The 17,108-nt window shown below is 34.8% G+C and overlaps 1 protein-coding gene across 1 annotated transcript in view; it reads right to left on the reverse strand.

Annotated features, from left to right (window-relative positions):
- Cfap47 (cilia and flagella associated protein 47) overlaps positions 1–17,108 on the reverse strand; it is a 344,640-nt gene that overhangs the window by 205,449 nt on the left and 122,083 nt on the right. The window contains exons 27-30 of the mRNA XM_087600976.1: positions 14,880–14,980; positions 10,203–10,358; positions 8,949–9,177; positions 7,694–7,915 (exon numbers count right to left, since the gene is read on the reverse strand). Of these exons, the coding sequence (XP_087457102.1) occupies positions 7,694–7,915; positions 8,949–9,177; positions 10,203–10,358; positions 14,880–14,980 (708 nt within the window). The remainder of the gene's footprint in view (positions 1–7,693; positions 7,916–8,948; positions 9,178–10,202; positions 10,359–14,879; positions 14,981–17,108) is intronic.

Genomic DNA, 17,108 nt, shown 5'->3' on the forward strand with positions numbered 1-17,108 from the left:
ATAATTGTAATTTTGTTATTTTCTATAGCTGATCTAATTTGCCCATTCTTACCTTGACTTTATTTAGAGCAGCAGTTTCAACCACAGGTTCATGACCCCTTTGAGGGTTGCATATCAGATATCTATATTACTATTCATAACATTAGCAAAATTACAGTTATGAAATAGCAACAAAATAATGTTATGGAAATATGTCACCACAGCATATGGAACAATATTGAAGGGTTGTAATATTAGGAGGTTTTAGAACAACAGATTTAGTGATTTAGAGGAAAATCTGAAAACTTTAAAATTCATACAAGCTGTGTTAGGGTTAAGCTGTATAGCTTCATGAATCTCTATTGTTAGTGGAAAAATCTCAGATTTTCAGATTTGTCCCTTATGAACACCATTAATGAAACATGACTTCAGGGAAGAGTCAGAAAAGACTCAATTCCACTCTAGGCTTCCTTAAATTAACAAATGAACTTTCATGCATCCAAAGAATTATTTTTTTCTAAAGGAGGTATGGTGATTTGAATAGGTATACAGACACATGAGTGTGAATGCTTGGACCATAAAGTGGCCAAAGAGTGGCCCTATTATGGCCTTTTTGGATGTGTGTCATTGTGGGGGCAGGATTTAGGTTTCTTCTGCTCAAGGCCCACCCTGTGTGGAACACATTCTCCTTCTGCTATCTTTAGAACAAGATGTAGAATTTTCAGCTCCTTCTCCAGTACGATCTGTGTCTGGATGCAGTCATGTTTACTGCCATTAAGGATGATGCACGAAACTTCAGAAACTGTAAGCCAGACCCAATAAAAAGTTTTCCTTTATAAGAGTTGCCTTAGTCATGATATTTCTCATAAGCAATAAAACCCAAACTAAGATAGGAGGGTTACCAAATTATCTTGAATCTCTCAGAATCTGGATATGTCATATATTTGCGCTTAAATGAGACAGAGGTAGTGTACTCATATGTATCTCTCTGTACATGTAAGTCCATGATAGATTTTTTTCTTTTTTTTTTTTCCGGAGCTGGGGACCGAGCCCAGGGCCTTGCGCTCGCTAGGCAAGTGCTCTACCACTGAGCTAAATCCCCAACCCCATGATAGTTTTTAATCTTTTAATTTATTAATTTCATAAATATTTAATAAGTATTTCGAACACATACACTCGATATTCCACCCTCCCTTTCTTCTAGACCCCCCTATTTATATTTGCATGACCTCTTTCCTTCTTTAATAATGAACTGAGTTTAATCAAGGCTGCAGTCATGAACCTGAATATTGAGACAATTCACTGGTGCATGAGCAATCTACCAAAGCACATTTTGCTAAAGAATATTGAGTGTTCTTTCCCTAGGAGTTATATGAGGATTGATGAGTCTTCCCCTCATCTATGCCAGAATGTTGTCTAGCTTATTCTTGTACCTATCTTATGCATGCAACTCCATCTGCTGTGCCAGGGTCATGTTATGAGTTAACATTCAGAAGACTCTTACATCCTGTGAAATAAAACTTCTATGTCTGCAACATAGTTTTCAAGTAAGCACATGCTGCTTCTTTCAGAGAAGAGTACCTTACATCCCTTTTCTCAGCCATACCAAAAATGAAGAGAACCCCTATAACTGACTCAACTACTCCTCACTCTTCAAATAGCCTGTTATTCATAGGGCAAGCTCAAGGCTAGGCACCCAACACTCTTCAAAACACTTAATAGTAAAAACTATAAAAGGATGCCTAAATCTTTCTTGAACTTGGTCACTTTTTGAAACTCTATTTCAATCCATGAAGAAAATAAGACAATACAGATTACTATGATAGTGAATATATAATAAATGCTTTGCTCAACATTATAACAAGCATTAACTACAAGAGGCTCAAATTTCCCCAATGTATACATTGAAAAAGAGAGTATTATTTCATTTGTATACATTTATTTGTTAATTTTTCTTTTTATTGGATTTTTAAATTTAAATCTCAAATGTTATTCCGTTTCCTGGTTTCCTGTCAATAAGCCCCTATCCCCAACCTTCCCCATCTTCTAAAAGGGTATTCCCCTCCCCATCCACCTTCCCTTCATACCAAAGCCCTGACATTCCATGACAATGGGGTTCCAGCCTTGGCAGGACCAAGGGCTTCTCCTTCCACTGGGGCCAACAAGGTTATCCTCTGCTACATATGAAGGTGGAGACATGGGTCATTATATGCACAGTCTTTGGATGGTGGTTTAGTCCCTGGGAGCTCTGGTTGGTTGCCACTGTTGTACTTATGGGGTTTCAAGCCCCTTCAGCTCTTTCAATCCTTTTTCTAATTATTCCAAAAGGTATCCAATGGGGGTCTTGTTCTCAGTTCAGTGGTTTGCTGATAGCATTAGCCTATGTTTCGGACATGATCTGGCTGTCTCTCTCAGGAGAGATCTATATCCGGTTCCTGTCAGCATTACTTTCTTAGCTTCATCAATCTTATCTAGTTTTGGTGGCTGTATGTATATGGGATAGACTCTGAACGGCCATTTGTTCAGTCTCTGCTCCAAACACTGCCTCCATATCCCCCTACTAAGACTATCTTTGTTACCCTTTTAAGAAGGAATGAAGCATCTGCACTTTGGTCATCCTTCTTGAGCTTCCTATGGTCTGTGGATTGTAATTTGGGTAATTTGAGCTTTTAGGCTAATATCCATTTATCAGTGGGTGCATAACATGTGTGTTTTTCTGTGATTGGCTTAGCTTACTCAGGATGATATTTTCCAGTTCCATCCAGTTGCCTATGAATTTGATGAAATCATTGTTTTCGATAGCTGAGTAGTACTCCATTGTGTAGATGTATCAAATTTTCTGTACCCATTCCTCTGCTAAAGGACATCTGGGTTCCTCACATCTTCTGGATATTATAAATAAGGCTGTTAAAAAATAGTGGAGCATGTGTCTTTGTTGCACTTTGGAGGATCTTTTGGGTACGTGCCCAGAAGAGGTATGGCTGGGTCCTCAGGTAGTGCAATGTCCAATTTCCTGAAGAACTGCCAAACAGCTTTCCTGACTGGTTGTACTAATTTGTATCCCACCAACAATGGAGGAGTGTTCCTCTTTCTCCACATCCTTGCCAGCATCTGTTGTCCCCTGAGTTTTTTTATCTTAGCCATTCTGACTGGTAAGAGAATGTTGTTTTGATTGGCATTTCCCTGATGACTAAGACTTTTCAGCATTTCTTTAGGTACTTCTCAGCCATTCGATATTCCTCAGCTGTGAATTCTTTGTTTAGCACTGAACCCCATTTTGTAATAGGGGTATTTGGCTCTCTGGAGTCTAACTTCTTGAGTTCTTCGTATATTTTGGATATTAGCCCTCTATCAGTTGTAGGATTGGTAAAGATCTTTTCCCAATCTGTTGGTTGCCGTTTTGTCCTATTGAACCATCCCTACTTGATCACGATGAATGATCACTTTGATGTGTACTTGGATTCAGTTGGAGAGAATATTATTGAGTATTTTTGTATCAATATTCATAAGGGAAAATGGTCTGAAGTTTTCTTTTTTGTTGGGTCTTTGTGCAGTTTAGGTATAAACATAATTGTGGCTTCATAGGAGGAATTGGGTAGTGTTCCATCTGTTTCTATTTTGTGGAATATATTGGACAGTACTGGTATGAGGTCTTCTATGAAGGTCTGACAGAATTCTTCACTACACCAAACTGATCCTGGGCTCCTATTGGTTGGAATACTTTTAATAACTGCTTCAATTTCTTAGGAGTTATGGATTTTTTTACATGCTTTATCTGTTCCTGATTTAACTTTGTTACCTGGTATTTGTCTAGAATATTGTCCATTTCCTCAAGATTTTCCAGGTTTGTTGAACATAGGCTTTTGTAGTAGGATCTGATGATATCTTGCATTTCCACAGAGTTCTTATGTCTCCCTTTTCATTTCTGATTTTGTTAATTTGGACACACTCTCTGTGTCCTCTGGTTATTCTGGCTAAGGGTTTATCTATCTTGACTTTCTCAAAGAACCAGCTCCTGGTTTTGTTGAATAATTGTATAGTGCTTTTGGTTTCTACTTGGTTGATTTCACCTGAGTTTGATTATTTCCTGCTTTCTACTCCTCATGAGTGTATTTGCTTTTTTGTTTTAGAGCTTTGAGGTGTGCTGTCAAGCTGCTAATGTATGCTCTCTCCTGTTTCTTTTTGGAGGCACTCAGAACTATGAGTTTTCCTCTTAGCATGCCTTCATTGTATTTCCTAAGTTTGAGGATATTGTGCCTTCATTTTCATTAAATTCTAAAAAGTCTTAATTTCTTTCTTTATTTCTTCCTTTTCCAAGTTATCATTGAGTAGAGCGTTGTTCAACTTCCATGTATATGTGGGCTTTCTGTTGTTTTTGTTGTTATTGAAGACCAGCCTCAGTCCATGGTGATCTGATAGGATGCATAGGATTATTTCAATCTTCCAGTACATGTTGAGGCCTGTTTTGTGACTGATTATATGGTCAATTTTGGAGGAGGAGCGATGAGGTACAGAGAAGAAGGTATAATCTTTTCTTTTAGGATGAATTGTTCTATAAATATCTGTTAAGTCCATTTGGTTCATAACTTCTGTTAGTTTTTATATGTCTCTATATAATTTCTGTTTCAATTATCTGTCCATTGATGAGAGTGGGGTGTTGAAATCTCCTACTATTATAGTGTGAGGAGCAATGTGTGCTTTGACCTTTATTAAGGTTACTTTTATGAATGTAGGTGTTCTTGTATTTAGAGCACAGACATTTAAGATTGAGAGTTCATCTTGGTTAATTTTCCCTTTGGTGAATATGAAATGTCCTTTCTTATCTTTTTTGATTACTTTTGGTTGAAAGTCAATTTTATTCAATATTACAATGGCTACTCCAGCTTGTTTCTTAGGTCCATTTGCTTGGAAAGTTGTTTTCCAGCCTGCTACTCTCAGGTAGTTTCTTTCTTTGTCTCTGGGGTATGTTTCCTGTATGCAGCAAAGTGCTGGGTTCTCTTTACTTATCCAGTCTGTTAATCTATGTCTTTTTTATTGGGGAATTGAGTCCATTGATATTAAGAGATATTAAGGAATAGTGATTGTTGCTTCCAGGTACGTTTGTTGTTAGAGGTGGAATTATGTTTATGTGTCTCTCTTCTTTTGGTGTCATTTCAAGGAGATAATTTTCTTGCTTTTCCTATGGTGCAGTTTCCCTCCTCGTGTTGGAGTTTTCCATGTATTATTCTTTGTATGGATGGATATGTAGAAAGATATGGTGTAAATTTGGTTTTGTCATGGAATGTCTTGGTTTCTTCATCTATGTTAATTGAGAGTTTTGCTGGATATAGTAGCCTGGGCTGTCAATTGCATTCTCTTATGGTCTGTATGACATTTGCCCAGGATCTTCTGGCTTTCATAGCCTCTGGTGAGAAAGCTGGTGTAATTCTGATAGATCTGTCTTTATATGTCACTTTAACTTTTCCCTTACTGCTTTTAAAATTCTTTCTTTGTTTTGTGCAATTGATGTTTTCACTATTATGTGACAGGGGAATTTCTTTTCTGGTCCACTCTATTTGGAGTTTTGTAGGCTTCTTTTATGTTTATGGGCATATCTTTTTTTAGGTTAGGGAAGTTTTCTTTTATAATTTTGTTGTAGATATTTCCTGGCCCTTTAAGTTGGGAGTCTTCACTCTCTTCTATACCTATTATCCTTAGGTTTGATCTTCTCACTGTGTCCTGGAGTTTCTGGAAGTTTTGTGCTAGGGGCTTTTTGAATTTTACATTATCTTTTATGGTTGTGTAGATGTTTTCTATGGTATCTTCTGCCCCTGAGATGTATTCTGTTGATGATAATCTATGACTCCTGATGTCTTCCCTAGGTTTTCTATCTCCAGGGTTGTCTCCCTTTGTGCTTTCTTTATTGTTTCTATTTCCCTTTTGAAATCCTGGAGGGTTTTGTCCATTTCTTTTACCTGTTTGAATGTGTTTTCCTGTAATTCTTTAAGGGATTCGTTAAGGGATTCTTTTGTTTCCTATTGAAGGGCTTCTATTTGTTTACTTGTGTTGTCCTGCATTTCTTTAATGGAGTTATGTATGTCCTTCTTAAAGTCCTCCATCATTATTATACAATGTGATTTTAAATCCAAATCTTGCATTCCAGGATTTTGTTTGGATATCCAGTATTTGCTTTGTTGGGAGAACTGAGCTCTGATGATGCCAAGTAGTATTGGTTTCTATTGCTTAGGTTCCTGCTCGTGCCTCTAGGCATCACGTTGTTCCTAGTGTTGGCTTGCCTTGCTGACTCTGAAAGTGGCTTGGCCCTCCTATAGGCCTGTGTGTCAGCACTCCTGTAAACCTGTTTTCTTTCAGCCAGATATGGGAACAGAAAGTTCTGCTCTCAGGTGTGTAGGTACTCCTGGTGTCTGACTCTTGGTGCAGATAGAAACAGGAAGGGTCCTGTACCTTACTGCTCCTACGTCCCTGTGTCCAGGGGCACAGATGGCACTAGGAGATTTCCTCTTGGGTCAGGAATGGGGGCAGAAATTATTTGTCTCCTCTGGGTTCTCAGGAGTGTCCACACTTTTGAGTGTCTAGTTCTTTCCCCCACAGGATTTGGGTTCAGGATGCTATGTGACTGGTTTAGTTCAGTTCGAAGTGCAGGCTGGACCCAACAAGTTCCTGCCACTGACTGCTCCTATATTCCTGTATCCAGAGTCACTATGTATTTTCCTCTTGGGCCAGGAATGTGGACAGAAGTGGGCAGAAGTGGGTAGAAGTAGTGGTCTGTCCTGAGGTCTCAGGATTGTCTGCACCTCTGGGTGTTCGTCTCTCTCCACAACAGGGTTTGAGTACAAGGAGCTCTTCATTTGTACTCTTGATCTAAGAGTCCTTATTCTTTGCACTTTTTTTCCACCATAATAGAGAAAATATATATGTAAATATTTATATATGTATATATTTGCATAAACCCTATAAAATGATAATTTAGAGAGGTTGTACCATGAAGTTGATGTATACATTATCTATGTGCGGGGATTTTAAGTAAACAAGAATGCTGAAAATGAAGGTAAAAGAATCAATATAAGTTCTCCAATCCTGTCCTCAGAATTCAAAATAACATTACCTTTTCATATTATGGCAAACTGTCAATTAATAGTTATAGAGTAATACAGATCTCACAATAATATTACCCTATATGGCAATAGCACTTGTGGAACTTCTTACCAGCCTTATGCTTTAATATTCATATCTTAACTATGAAACTCAGAAGTTTATAATATTTGTAAACTAAGATGATATAAGCAGTACTCTAAGGATTTTTTTAAGTTTCATTTTTGAACTAGTGGATTTATGACATATATACCTCCCAAAAAAGGCCATGGAATAGAATAGATTATTCATATCTTGCAACTTATAGTTAACCTAAATTAGCATCATAAATCCTGTTAACTGTGAGCACATTATTTTAACAAGCCATCCCAATAATCTTGGTACATGATTAAGTTTAAGTGGTAGTATATTCGATTATTCATCCCAAAAGTTCATGAGATACTTATATTAACTAGTGTATACTTCACAACTACAATATATATTACAATGGGTATAGCAAGAGACATTTAAGCTAAAGACATTATCTTTAGTCTATCTATACACACACACACACACATCTATTCATTTATCAATTTAAGGAAGCCATGATTACAGGTTTAATCTAGTATATCTTAGCTCTTACGTGATAAAATCTAGAAGTGAGGCATGCTGTGAATGGAGTTGTATCACCCTTTCAACGTTATCCACTGGTAAGGACTGGTTTGAGTTAATTCCAGGTGGCAGTTTTCCACTCAAGTGAAGTATCACATCATAAATTGTCTTATTATATTTGGAAAAGTCATACTGTCTGGAAAATTTCTTGGGTGGTGAGGATGATGAATAGAATTGTATTTTCTGCACATCCCTATGTGTAAAAAGGAATAAATGAACAACAGTCTCAAAAATATGATCAATAACTAAAATGAATCATTTTAAGGTAGACAGCAAAAATGCAATTCTAAAATGCAATTCATGTGGCTACTATTTGCAAGCACAAATTAAATTTTTAAATATTCCTAAAGACATTACACTCTTTTCACATATATCACTAATGCTGCAATTGAGGTGCTTAAGGAGTGGATTGCAATCAGACTGGGTTTGAGAAAAGACATTAAGGATTGATTCCTTATCTCACTGTATGCTAATATGGCAAGTAACTTAAACTCAAGGGGTACAATCATGAATTGTATAATCTAAATACTTATTATATTTTTCCACATAAATTTAAAATTTAAATATATATAATACATCATCTGATTCATCACATTTTCTACCCCTCATTTAGATGGCACTTTCCAACATGGCTGCTTCCTTCTACAAACTAACCCTACCTTCATTGATAAGGGTTTAAAGATGTATGCTAAGACTGTGTTTTTATTTCAGCCAGTGGGATTAAAGGTGTGTCACTGCAGCTGGATCAACCAGACCTAGAAGGTCTTTGGATGTGATCCCTTGCCAAACAACCATGTTGCTGGATTAAAATTTCTCTACAATGGTTGCATAAGAAAAGGAGAAAAAAATCGGTCATGGTTAAATTAAAGAAGAAAAAGGAAACAGGGTGTAATGAAACAAAAAACATCAAAAGATGAAGGAGGCCTGTGTAATGGGTACAAAAGCATCATAGGTAAGATTAAAGAACACTGTAGACATGTAAAGGTCACAATGAAATATTATTGTATAGAATCAATGGCTCCCTAACAAGTTAATTTAAAGCAAACCTATTTTAGTGAAGAAGTACATATGAATCACAGAATTTATAATTGCATCCATTTTGGCCTCAACATTGCCCTAATGATTCATCAGTTTACATAAATTCTGTTTGATTGAAAAATGATTAAAATAAGCACACTATACTTTAGAAAATGGAAAATAAAAATTATAAAACATATAAATGTCACCTTCTTATTGTCTCAGGAATAGAAAGAGAATGGGGCCCTTCTGGCCAGCCAAAGAGACTGAACCATGTCTGAGTTGCATTCACAACCTTCTGAAAATAGTCAAAAGCCTTTGATCCTTCTTCGGGTGCAAAGAACTGTTGATTCTTTTCTTCATTCTCCAGATATTTAGCACATAATCTTTCAGTAATACTTTCATCTGAGTCCAAATGATCATGTGAAATTTCCATCCCTAGAGTACACATTTGTTATACAATCTTATTTGAACACAGAGTATTCCTCTAGTTAGCTCTACTTGTAATCAGTAAAATAAAACATTGTCAACAAATATTTCCAATCCCTTTAAAATATTTTATGTCTACTGTATTTTAAAATAATGATATCACTTGCAAATGTGTAAAATTATTTAATATGCATTTATTAAGTATAGAAAAAGTGATGGTTTATACTTCTCAGGAAATATTCACAAATATTATTCAAAATATGACTCTTTACTTTTGTTTACATAATAAAAACTTATTTTCATTTCTTTACCATTGCTTATTATGTAATTAGACGTTAGCTAAAAGAATTCCAGAAACAAAATATCTACTACGTATTCAAATATCTTTTTGAGTAATACAAGTAAATATAACAAAATATTTTGTGTTATGGAAACTTTAAAGAGTATAAATTATATTTTGCTAAAAAGTATTTTTTGTAAAATCACAAAATTACAGACTCACACTATTGAAGTTGCATTTGCCCACTAATAAAAATTAATTTTAAGCATGTGACACAGATCTATATAAGGAATATTTGAAGCTAATCTCAAATAATATCAAACACCCATATTTACATATGCTTACTACTTGGTAAGAAAGCCAACCTGGAATCCAAATAAAACATATTCATAAGTTGCATACAGGAGGTACTTATAGTGTTATAAAAGAGTTATAGGGGATCAACAGGATATTTAACATTTTAGTTAAATGCAAAGAAAACAACTATTGTCAGGTTTTTGCACTCAGTTAATTAATTACTGGAAGTATGAGATGCAAATTTTAGAATATATATTACTGAGGCACTAAGAATACTATAAATGTAGAGAATTTTTATTGATATTCATTTAATACTTACCCAAAGCAGGTGAAACACCAAGACTTTGATAAACTCATGTAATTTTTAATGAATTTATTGTTTGAAATAACTGTTTTTATATTAAGAAGATTATATCATTGACTAGATTTGATAAGCACATTATACATTTTCACATACCAACAAATAGGTTCCCACATGTAATTTCAGAATCATTAAACCTGGGCAGAAAAGATCCCCTTTTCATTAATTGTGTAGAAAATGATTTGGAATCCCTGTGTGAAACCATAGGAATGAGGAAACTGCCTCTATGCTTTGTAATATTTCCTTCTTTATCTACAAATGACAAAAAAAGTAGAGCATAGTTAGCCAAAGAAATATTTGTATACTTAATATCATAGTATTTCATAATTCACATAAAATAGTAAAAGAAAGTCTAAATACCAATTTTATTATCATATGAGTTGACAAATTAAAATAGCACAAATGGTGGTATGGTTCTCTAAATCCAATGGAAATTATTTGATAAGACAATTGTCAAATCCTTAGAAAATGAACAATATTAACTTTAGCACAAAAATATGTAAAATATTTTAAATGTTCCTATATCAAATAACTGGAATTATCACATAAAAGACATAGAAGGGTTGCTAATACAAATACCTATTCCTAGTTGAAACTCAAACATGAAATCACTTCTTGTTCATGATTTGATACCACTTTGGAGATCTTTAACCCTATTCAAGTTTGGACTGCTATATACTTTTAAGGTTTCGATTCACAGTATGTATTTAACTAACTTAATATAAAGAACAACAATATCAACCAACCAAACCCCTCAGTGCTCCCAAGTACTAAACCACCATCCAAAGAGTACATACACATGGAGTGACGTATGGCTCAAGTGGCAATGCCCCACAGTAGGGGAATGCTAGGGTAGTGAGGTAGGAAGGGACGGTGGGTGGGAGAGCACCCTCATAAAAGCAGGGGTAGGGGGGTGGGATAGGGGGTTTTAGGACAGGGAACTGGGAATGTAAATAAATAAAATAACCAATAAAATATTAAAGCAATATATTACAATTGGTTGCAATATGTCATATATACAAATACATATATATGCACACGCATATAAATGTATATCTATCTAAATATACATATATATGCATATTCTATCATAAAAGTATAAACTTCTACAGTTTAAAACTGAAATTAGGATGGACAGATGGTTCAAAGGTTAAGAGCTGCTCTTGAAGGTGTTCTAAGTTCAATTCCCAGCAACTACATGGTAGCTCATGACCATCTGGTGCTCTCTTCTGGCCTGTAGGCATACATCCATGCAAACCACTGTATATATAATAAATATTTTTTTAAAAAAATGAAGTCAGAGGTTTAGCAGAAGTACTGATTAGTCCCTAAACTCTGGGTTTCTTTCATACAAAGTATCTAAAAAAAATTTTATCGGAACATAAGAAATCACAAATCCTAAGATTGCAGTGAGCATTACTTTAAAAGCAGCTTCAAATAACAACAGCCTGCGACACACCAAATTTTCTCCTAGTTTTAGAGCAAAACCATTCTTAATTTGTCATAGAAAATTTACTTAATAGGTCTAACGTGCTCTTGGAATCTTAGTTTCTATTTGTCTCTGTCTCTCTCCTCCCTATTACCTCTCTGTCTCACCGCCTCTCTGTATTGCTCCCACTACAGGTCTATAATACCAATTGGACTAGCCTATAAGTTTCTTAAAAACTCAATTTTGTGATAGTGAGAATATACTTCTCGAATACAACACATTTTTAATGGTAATATGCAGATAAAATATTTTCTTGGAGTTTTAGAATTTAAATCACCAATTATATAATATAGGAAAATGCCTTTTTTATCTATCATGTACTATGAGACATTCCAGACAAATGACTGTAAAGAGAAATTAGTTCCTTTTTCAAAGATATTATAAATGTCAGGAAAAAAATGCAGATATGAAGCCTGAGAAGTCAAAATTATGCATGGGGTATGTCAGGAGAATGGCAATTATGAGTGTAGTGAAAATAAATGAAAATCCCAACCACACAAAAGGCAGGGCTCTTCCTTGGTATATAGCTATATAGTGTCTAATGGAAACACATTTTGAATCATCAAATAGATATTAAAAAAGAACCATCCAGAGAATAGAGTAACTCATGGGAGCTGATTATGACTTAAACAATGAAGATAAAAACGTCCAAAAGTGAGAATGAAGCCACTATCTGAGCTATGAGATAAGAGACCTTGTTGGTTTCATTTTATCAGTAATGATATTTTATGTAAAGATTTTATTTTTAAGTAGTTTTATAGATAACGAGTTTTATTTGTGGTATTTTTACATATGCAAAAAATTTATTTTTATCCTATTTGTCCCCCATTATCTTCTTTTTCCCCCTCTTTGTTGATCCCCTTTATCTCAGTTAGCTCCCTTTACACTTTCCTGCTTTTGGTTTCTGTTTCTTTGGGTTTTTCCAGCCACAGGATTTGATTAGAATTGCTAAGAAGACCCTATGTTCCTCCTCCAACAATCACTAACTGCCTATAGATTAAAGTGTAGGAGTTTGGCCTCATTAGCAACCATTGGAAAGTTCTACAACCATTGAGATAGCCTTGAATTTACAACTTTATTGCCTTACCCTCCTAGTGCAAGTTTTATGGTTAAATACCACTATATTCAAAGCATAGAAAGATATATTTGTATTTGTGAGGGAGTGTGTCTGGGCTACTGTGTATGGATGCTTGGAGAGGGCTGAAGTCAACATTGGAACTGTGAGAAGTATATTTATAGAAAGTTATGAGCTATTAACAGAACTTGGGACCTCTGTGAAACAGCACATGCCTGTAATTGCTAAACTATGTCTTCACTATCATTGTGGAAAGTTTCTATACATAGATATTAAAATGAAATGTCAATTTATAAATGTCATTTTCATCAGAATATGAAGCATGTTTTATGAATGGGAAGGAAACTGCAAGAGGCAGAGTATACATCAAAATTTTGCTTTGACATCATGAAAACATGATCCTATCATGAATTAGGCAGCAACAGCAAAGAATTGAAAGGATTTGAAAGATATTTGGAGGTTAAATAATAAAAATAAACAGACTGAACTTGTAGTGTGAGAGAGAAAAATCTCATTAAGGATGTTTTTCGGGTTTCTGGATTGGACATTAGATGGAATTTAGACACATCTGCAGAAATGTGGAATCCAGAAAAATGAGAATATTTAAGAACGATGAGTTTTATTCTTGTCCTGCAATTTTTGTTGTGCCTTAGGAAATCCAATGAAAAGTATCACCTAGGTATTTGAATTATGAATTCCTGAATTTTTGTTGAAGGTTGAAGACAAAGTATATGAATTAAAAGAAAATGGACTTTTGATTTACACATGAAATTAAAAAGTACAGACAGTGGAGAAATTTTTCACTAATTATGTTAGAAGGAACATTTTGAGTGACTAAAGCAGACCCAGAGATATACACCACTAAGAAAGCTTGAAAACGGAAAGGGAAATGGTGGCTAATCAACAGTCTTAGTGGTGTTCAACAGTGAAGCACTGCTTCCTGCTGACTTCAAACATTTCTTTCTTAGCTGGAAGAAATGTATTTTAATCACTTATTGTTCTTTGTAAATCGTCCTCCTACTCTACATTTTTATCTTCAATGTTTAAGTCATAATAAGCTCCCAGGAGTTACTCTATTCTCTGGATGGTTCCTTTTTAATATCCGTTTAATGATTCAAAAACTTTTTGTTTAACTGGTAAATTTAGAAAGAATACTTTGAAATGGGTGACCTGACATGGCTATGTTTCTTTGGAATTTTCCTGAGAAAACATAATTTCCATTTTACTTCTTGAAATCTTCCTGATAATTCAACTGTATCAGGTAAGAAGTTAGAGGCAAAAATTGCTTGGAAAGTGTACCAAAGGATATGTAGTATGGACCATGGGTAGTAGTACGTAAATGAAATACTTAAGCCACAAGACAATACTGGCTTCTGGTCATGAGACTGAAGTAAAAGAAAAAAAAATATTGATTCTGATACATGCATAATTTTTGGAACTTAGGTGTAGTGTTATTGAGTGACACTATGTTGCTGTTGTTTCTTTATTTTTCTGAGAGGTCATAGTCTCTGAAGAGACTGAAGACTACCAAGTATCCTTCATAAGTTTGATTACAGTTGAAGAGGCAAGTGGATAATATGATTAAAATTTAAAAAAGGCTAACTTTGAACTAAAATGTATGGACTTGATAGAACAGTTACTCTTCTACCCCTCCTATTACACTACTAAGCATTTGCAATATTATACTCAACAGTGCTGTTTATTATTTGACAAGGTTGACACAAATATCCCTATAATTTCTGTGACTGCAAAGATCCAGGAGCAATAAATATTTTAATTATCTTACACATAAAACTCAATCCTTAATTTGTGCATTTTCATATATGACATCAAATTTATGAAATAAATGGCATTGCCAAATTCTACTATTAATAACAAACATAGGTCTTGGCAACAATAAATGTGTAATAAATGTATATTAAAGTAATTATTTCCAGGTGCTAACTGCCAAACTCAGCACTTTGTACAGGTTATACAGTTGTTCTACCAATATGCAATATAGCTTGTTGTTAATTTTAAAATCACTATTTTTTCATTATAAATAGCGGTTTTTATTTTTATAATAACAGTAAAATAAAAGGGAGCATAAAACTTATGCTGCTGCCCCAACAACTGGAACAGAGGTTCTCCATAAATACAGTATTGTTTAGACATTAAATTAGTAAGAACCTGCACAAGGAGAGAATGCAATCAGCCAAAAACAACTTACCATTCTTTAAAATAACCTTCTGCTTGTCCAAGTGAACTGCTAAATACAGATAAATAGTAAGAATACAATTTTCTGCTGTTGCAGTAACTGGAAGTGAGAACCTAAAAGCAAAATAATTTTATCAATAAACTAATCATTCATAAGTAGCTAAGACACTAAAATAGTTCTAATTATTTTTAATGCCTTTAATGCTTAAAACTCAAATTACTAATCATTTGTTTTTAATTTTGTCTTGTTTTTAGTAACAACTAAGAATATTTTCAATTTTTAATTTAAAATTTCAATAGTTTATAAATTTCACTTATAAAATATACTTCAGAAAAGTGAGATTAATTCTGCAAGTACAAAACAGAGATTTAAATTACTATGTTAACCAGTACAGACATTCTATAAAAGTAGAATTAACCATAGTACACTACAATCCAACCTCAATGCACTCTACAAAGTATTCTACACCAAGACATCAAGGAGATACTGTCATATTCATATTTACTGCTTTACTGCTTATAACAGTAAAGATACTGAACAGAAAAAAATAAGTATTTCTTATTTATCTGTCCTCACTTGCAAGTGTGTATATACATACACACACACACACACACACACACACACACACACATATATATATATATATATATATATATTACATATATTTGTATATTGTTTGTGTATGTGAAACAGAGACAGAGACAGAGAGTTTGGAAATAGGAAAACTGGAAAAGGAAAGGAGACCAGTGGTGAAAGGGAAGGAGAGGGGTTAAAAAAAAGTAAGGTATGAAGACTAAACATGACCAAAATACAAGACACAACTAAAACATAATTATCTTCATAAAAGTCAAAATTATTGATAATGAATATGAGCAAATCAAAAACAATACAAATGAATAAAAGTCCACGTTTTTTGGAACTAGATTTGAAATTAACAGTTAATTTACTCACACTAACAATCTTCTAAATTAAATAACAGGAAGACATCAACACCGTCATCATGATTATCATCATCACTAGGCCATCATGGAAATAACAGTGATATCTTTTGTTTAAAAATTGATATACAATTCACAGACCATATTAAGCTCAAGAAGAAGGAAGACCAAAATGTGGATGCTTCAGTCCTTAGGAGGGAATACAAAACACTCATGGGAGGAAGTACAGGGACAAAGAATGGAACAGAGACTGAAGGAAAGGCCATCCAGAGACTGCCCCACCTGGGGATCCTTCACATAATGCAGCCACCAAATCCAGACAATATTGCTGATTCCAAGAAGTGCTTGCTGACAGGAACCTGATATGAATGTCTCCTGAGAGGGTCTGCCAGAGCCCTACTGATACAGATGAGGATGCTTGCACCTAACCATCAGACTAAGCGCAAGGGCCCCCAATGGAGGAATTAGAGAAAGGACTGAAGGAGCTGAAGGGGTTTGAACCCCCATAGGAAGAACAACAATATCAACTAACCAGACTCCTCAGAGCTCCCAGGGAATAAACTACCATTCAAAGAGTACACATGGAACAACCTATGTAGCAGAGGATGGCATTGTCTGGCATCAATAGGAGGAAAATCCCTTGGTCCTGGGAATGCTCATTTCCCCAGTATAGGGGAATGCCAAGGTGTTGAGGTGGGAGTGGGTAGGTGGGTTGGGGAGCATCCTCATAGAAGCAGGGGGAGGATGGAGGGGAGAGAGAGGAACCAGGAAAGGGGATAACATTTGAAATGTAAGTACATAAAATATCCAATAAAATGATTAAATTATAGAAGGAAAACAATACTGCAGCAACTGCGAATGCTCTTGTTTTGTGCTCTAACACACTTTAGATACCATGTACCAGTATTTTGTTAGAACCTTCTAGGTAGACATGCTATTACAGGTACTCAAAACAAGAACAAAGGAGTTGCTCTCAGACTCATAATAGCCATATATACTGTATGGGATCTCTAAAGCCCTGGTCCCTGCCTCAAGAAAATAATGCTCATAGAAAGAATAGAACGATCTGTATGTTGTCGCTTCTTTTCCACTGAATACCAGAGAATCAGATTGAGGCTCAGACTTTTACTTTAAACTTTCCATACATGGTCACTATATTTGAATTCTTCTAGCACCTTAGTTTTTATGGGAACATTTCCTTAATATAAACAAAATGCCCATTTGTGGCCACTGTTACCAAAGTACAACATGATCAAACAAAATGAGAACTATCACTGGGAACATAATAATTAAGAAAAATAGT

The sequence above is a fragment of the Rattus norvegicus genome, chromosome X (genome assembly GCF_021556685.1).
Source record: "Rattus norvegicus strain SHRSP/BbbUtx chromosome X, alternate assembly SHRSP_T2T, whole genome shotgun sequence".
NCBI lineage: Eukaryota > Metazoa > Chordata > Mammalia > Rodentia > Muridae > Rattus > Rattus norvegicus.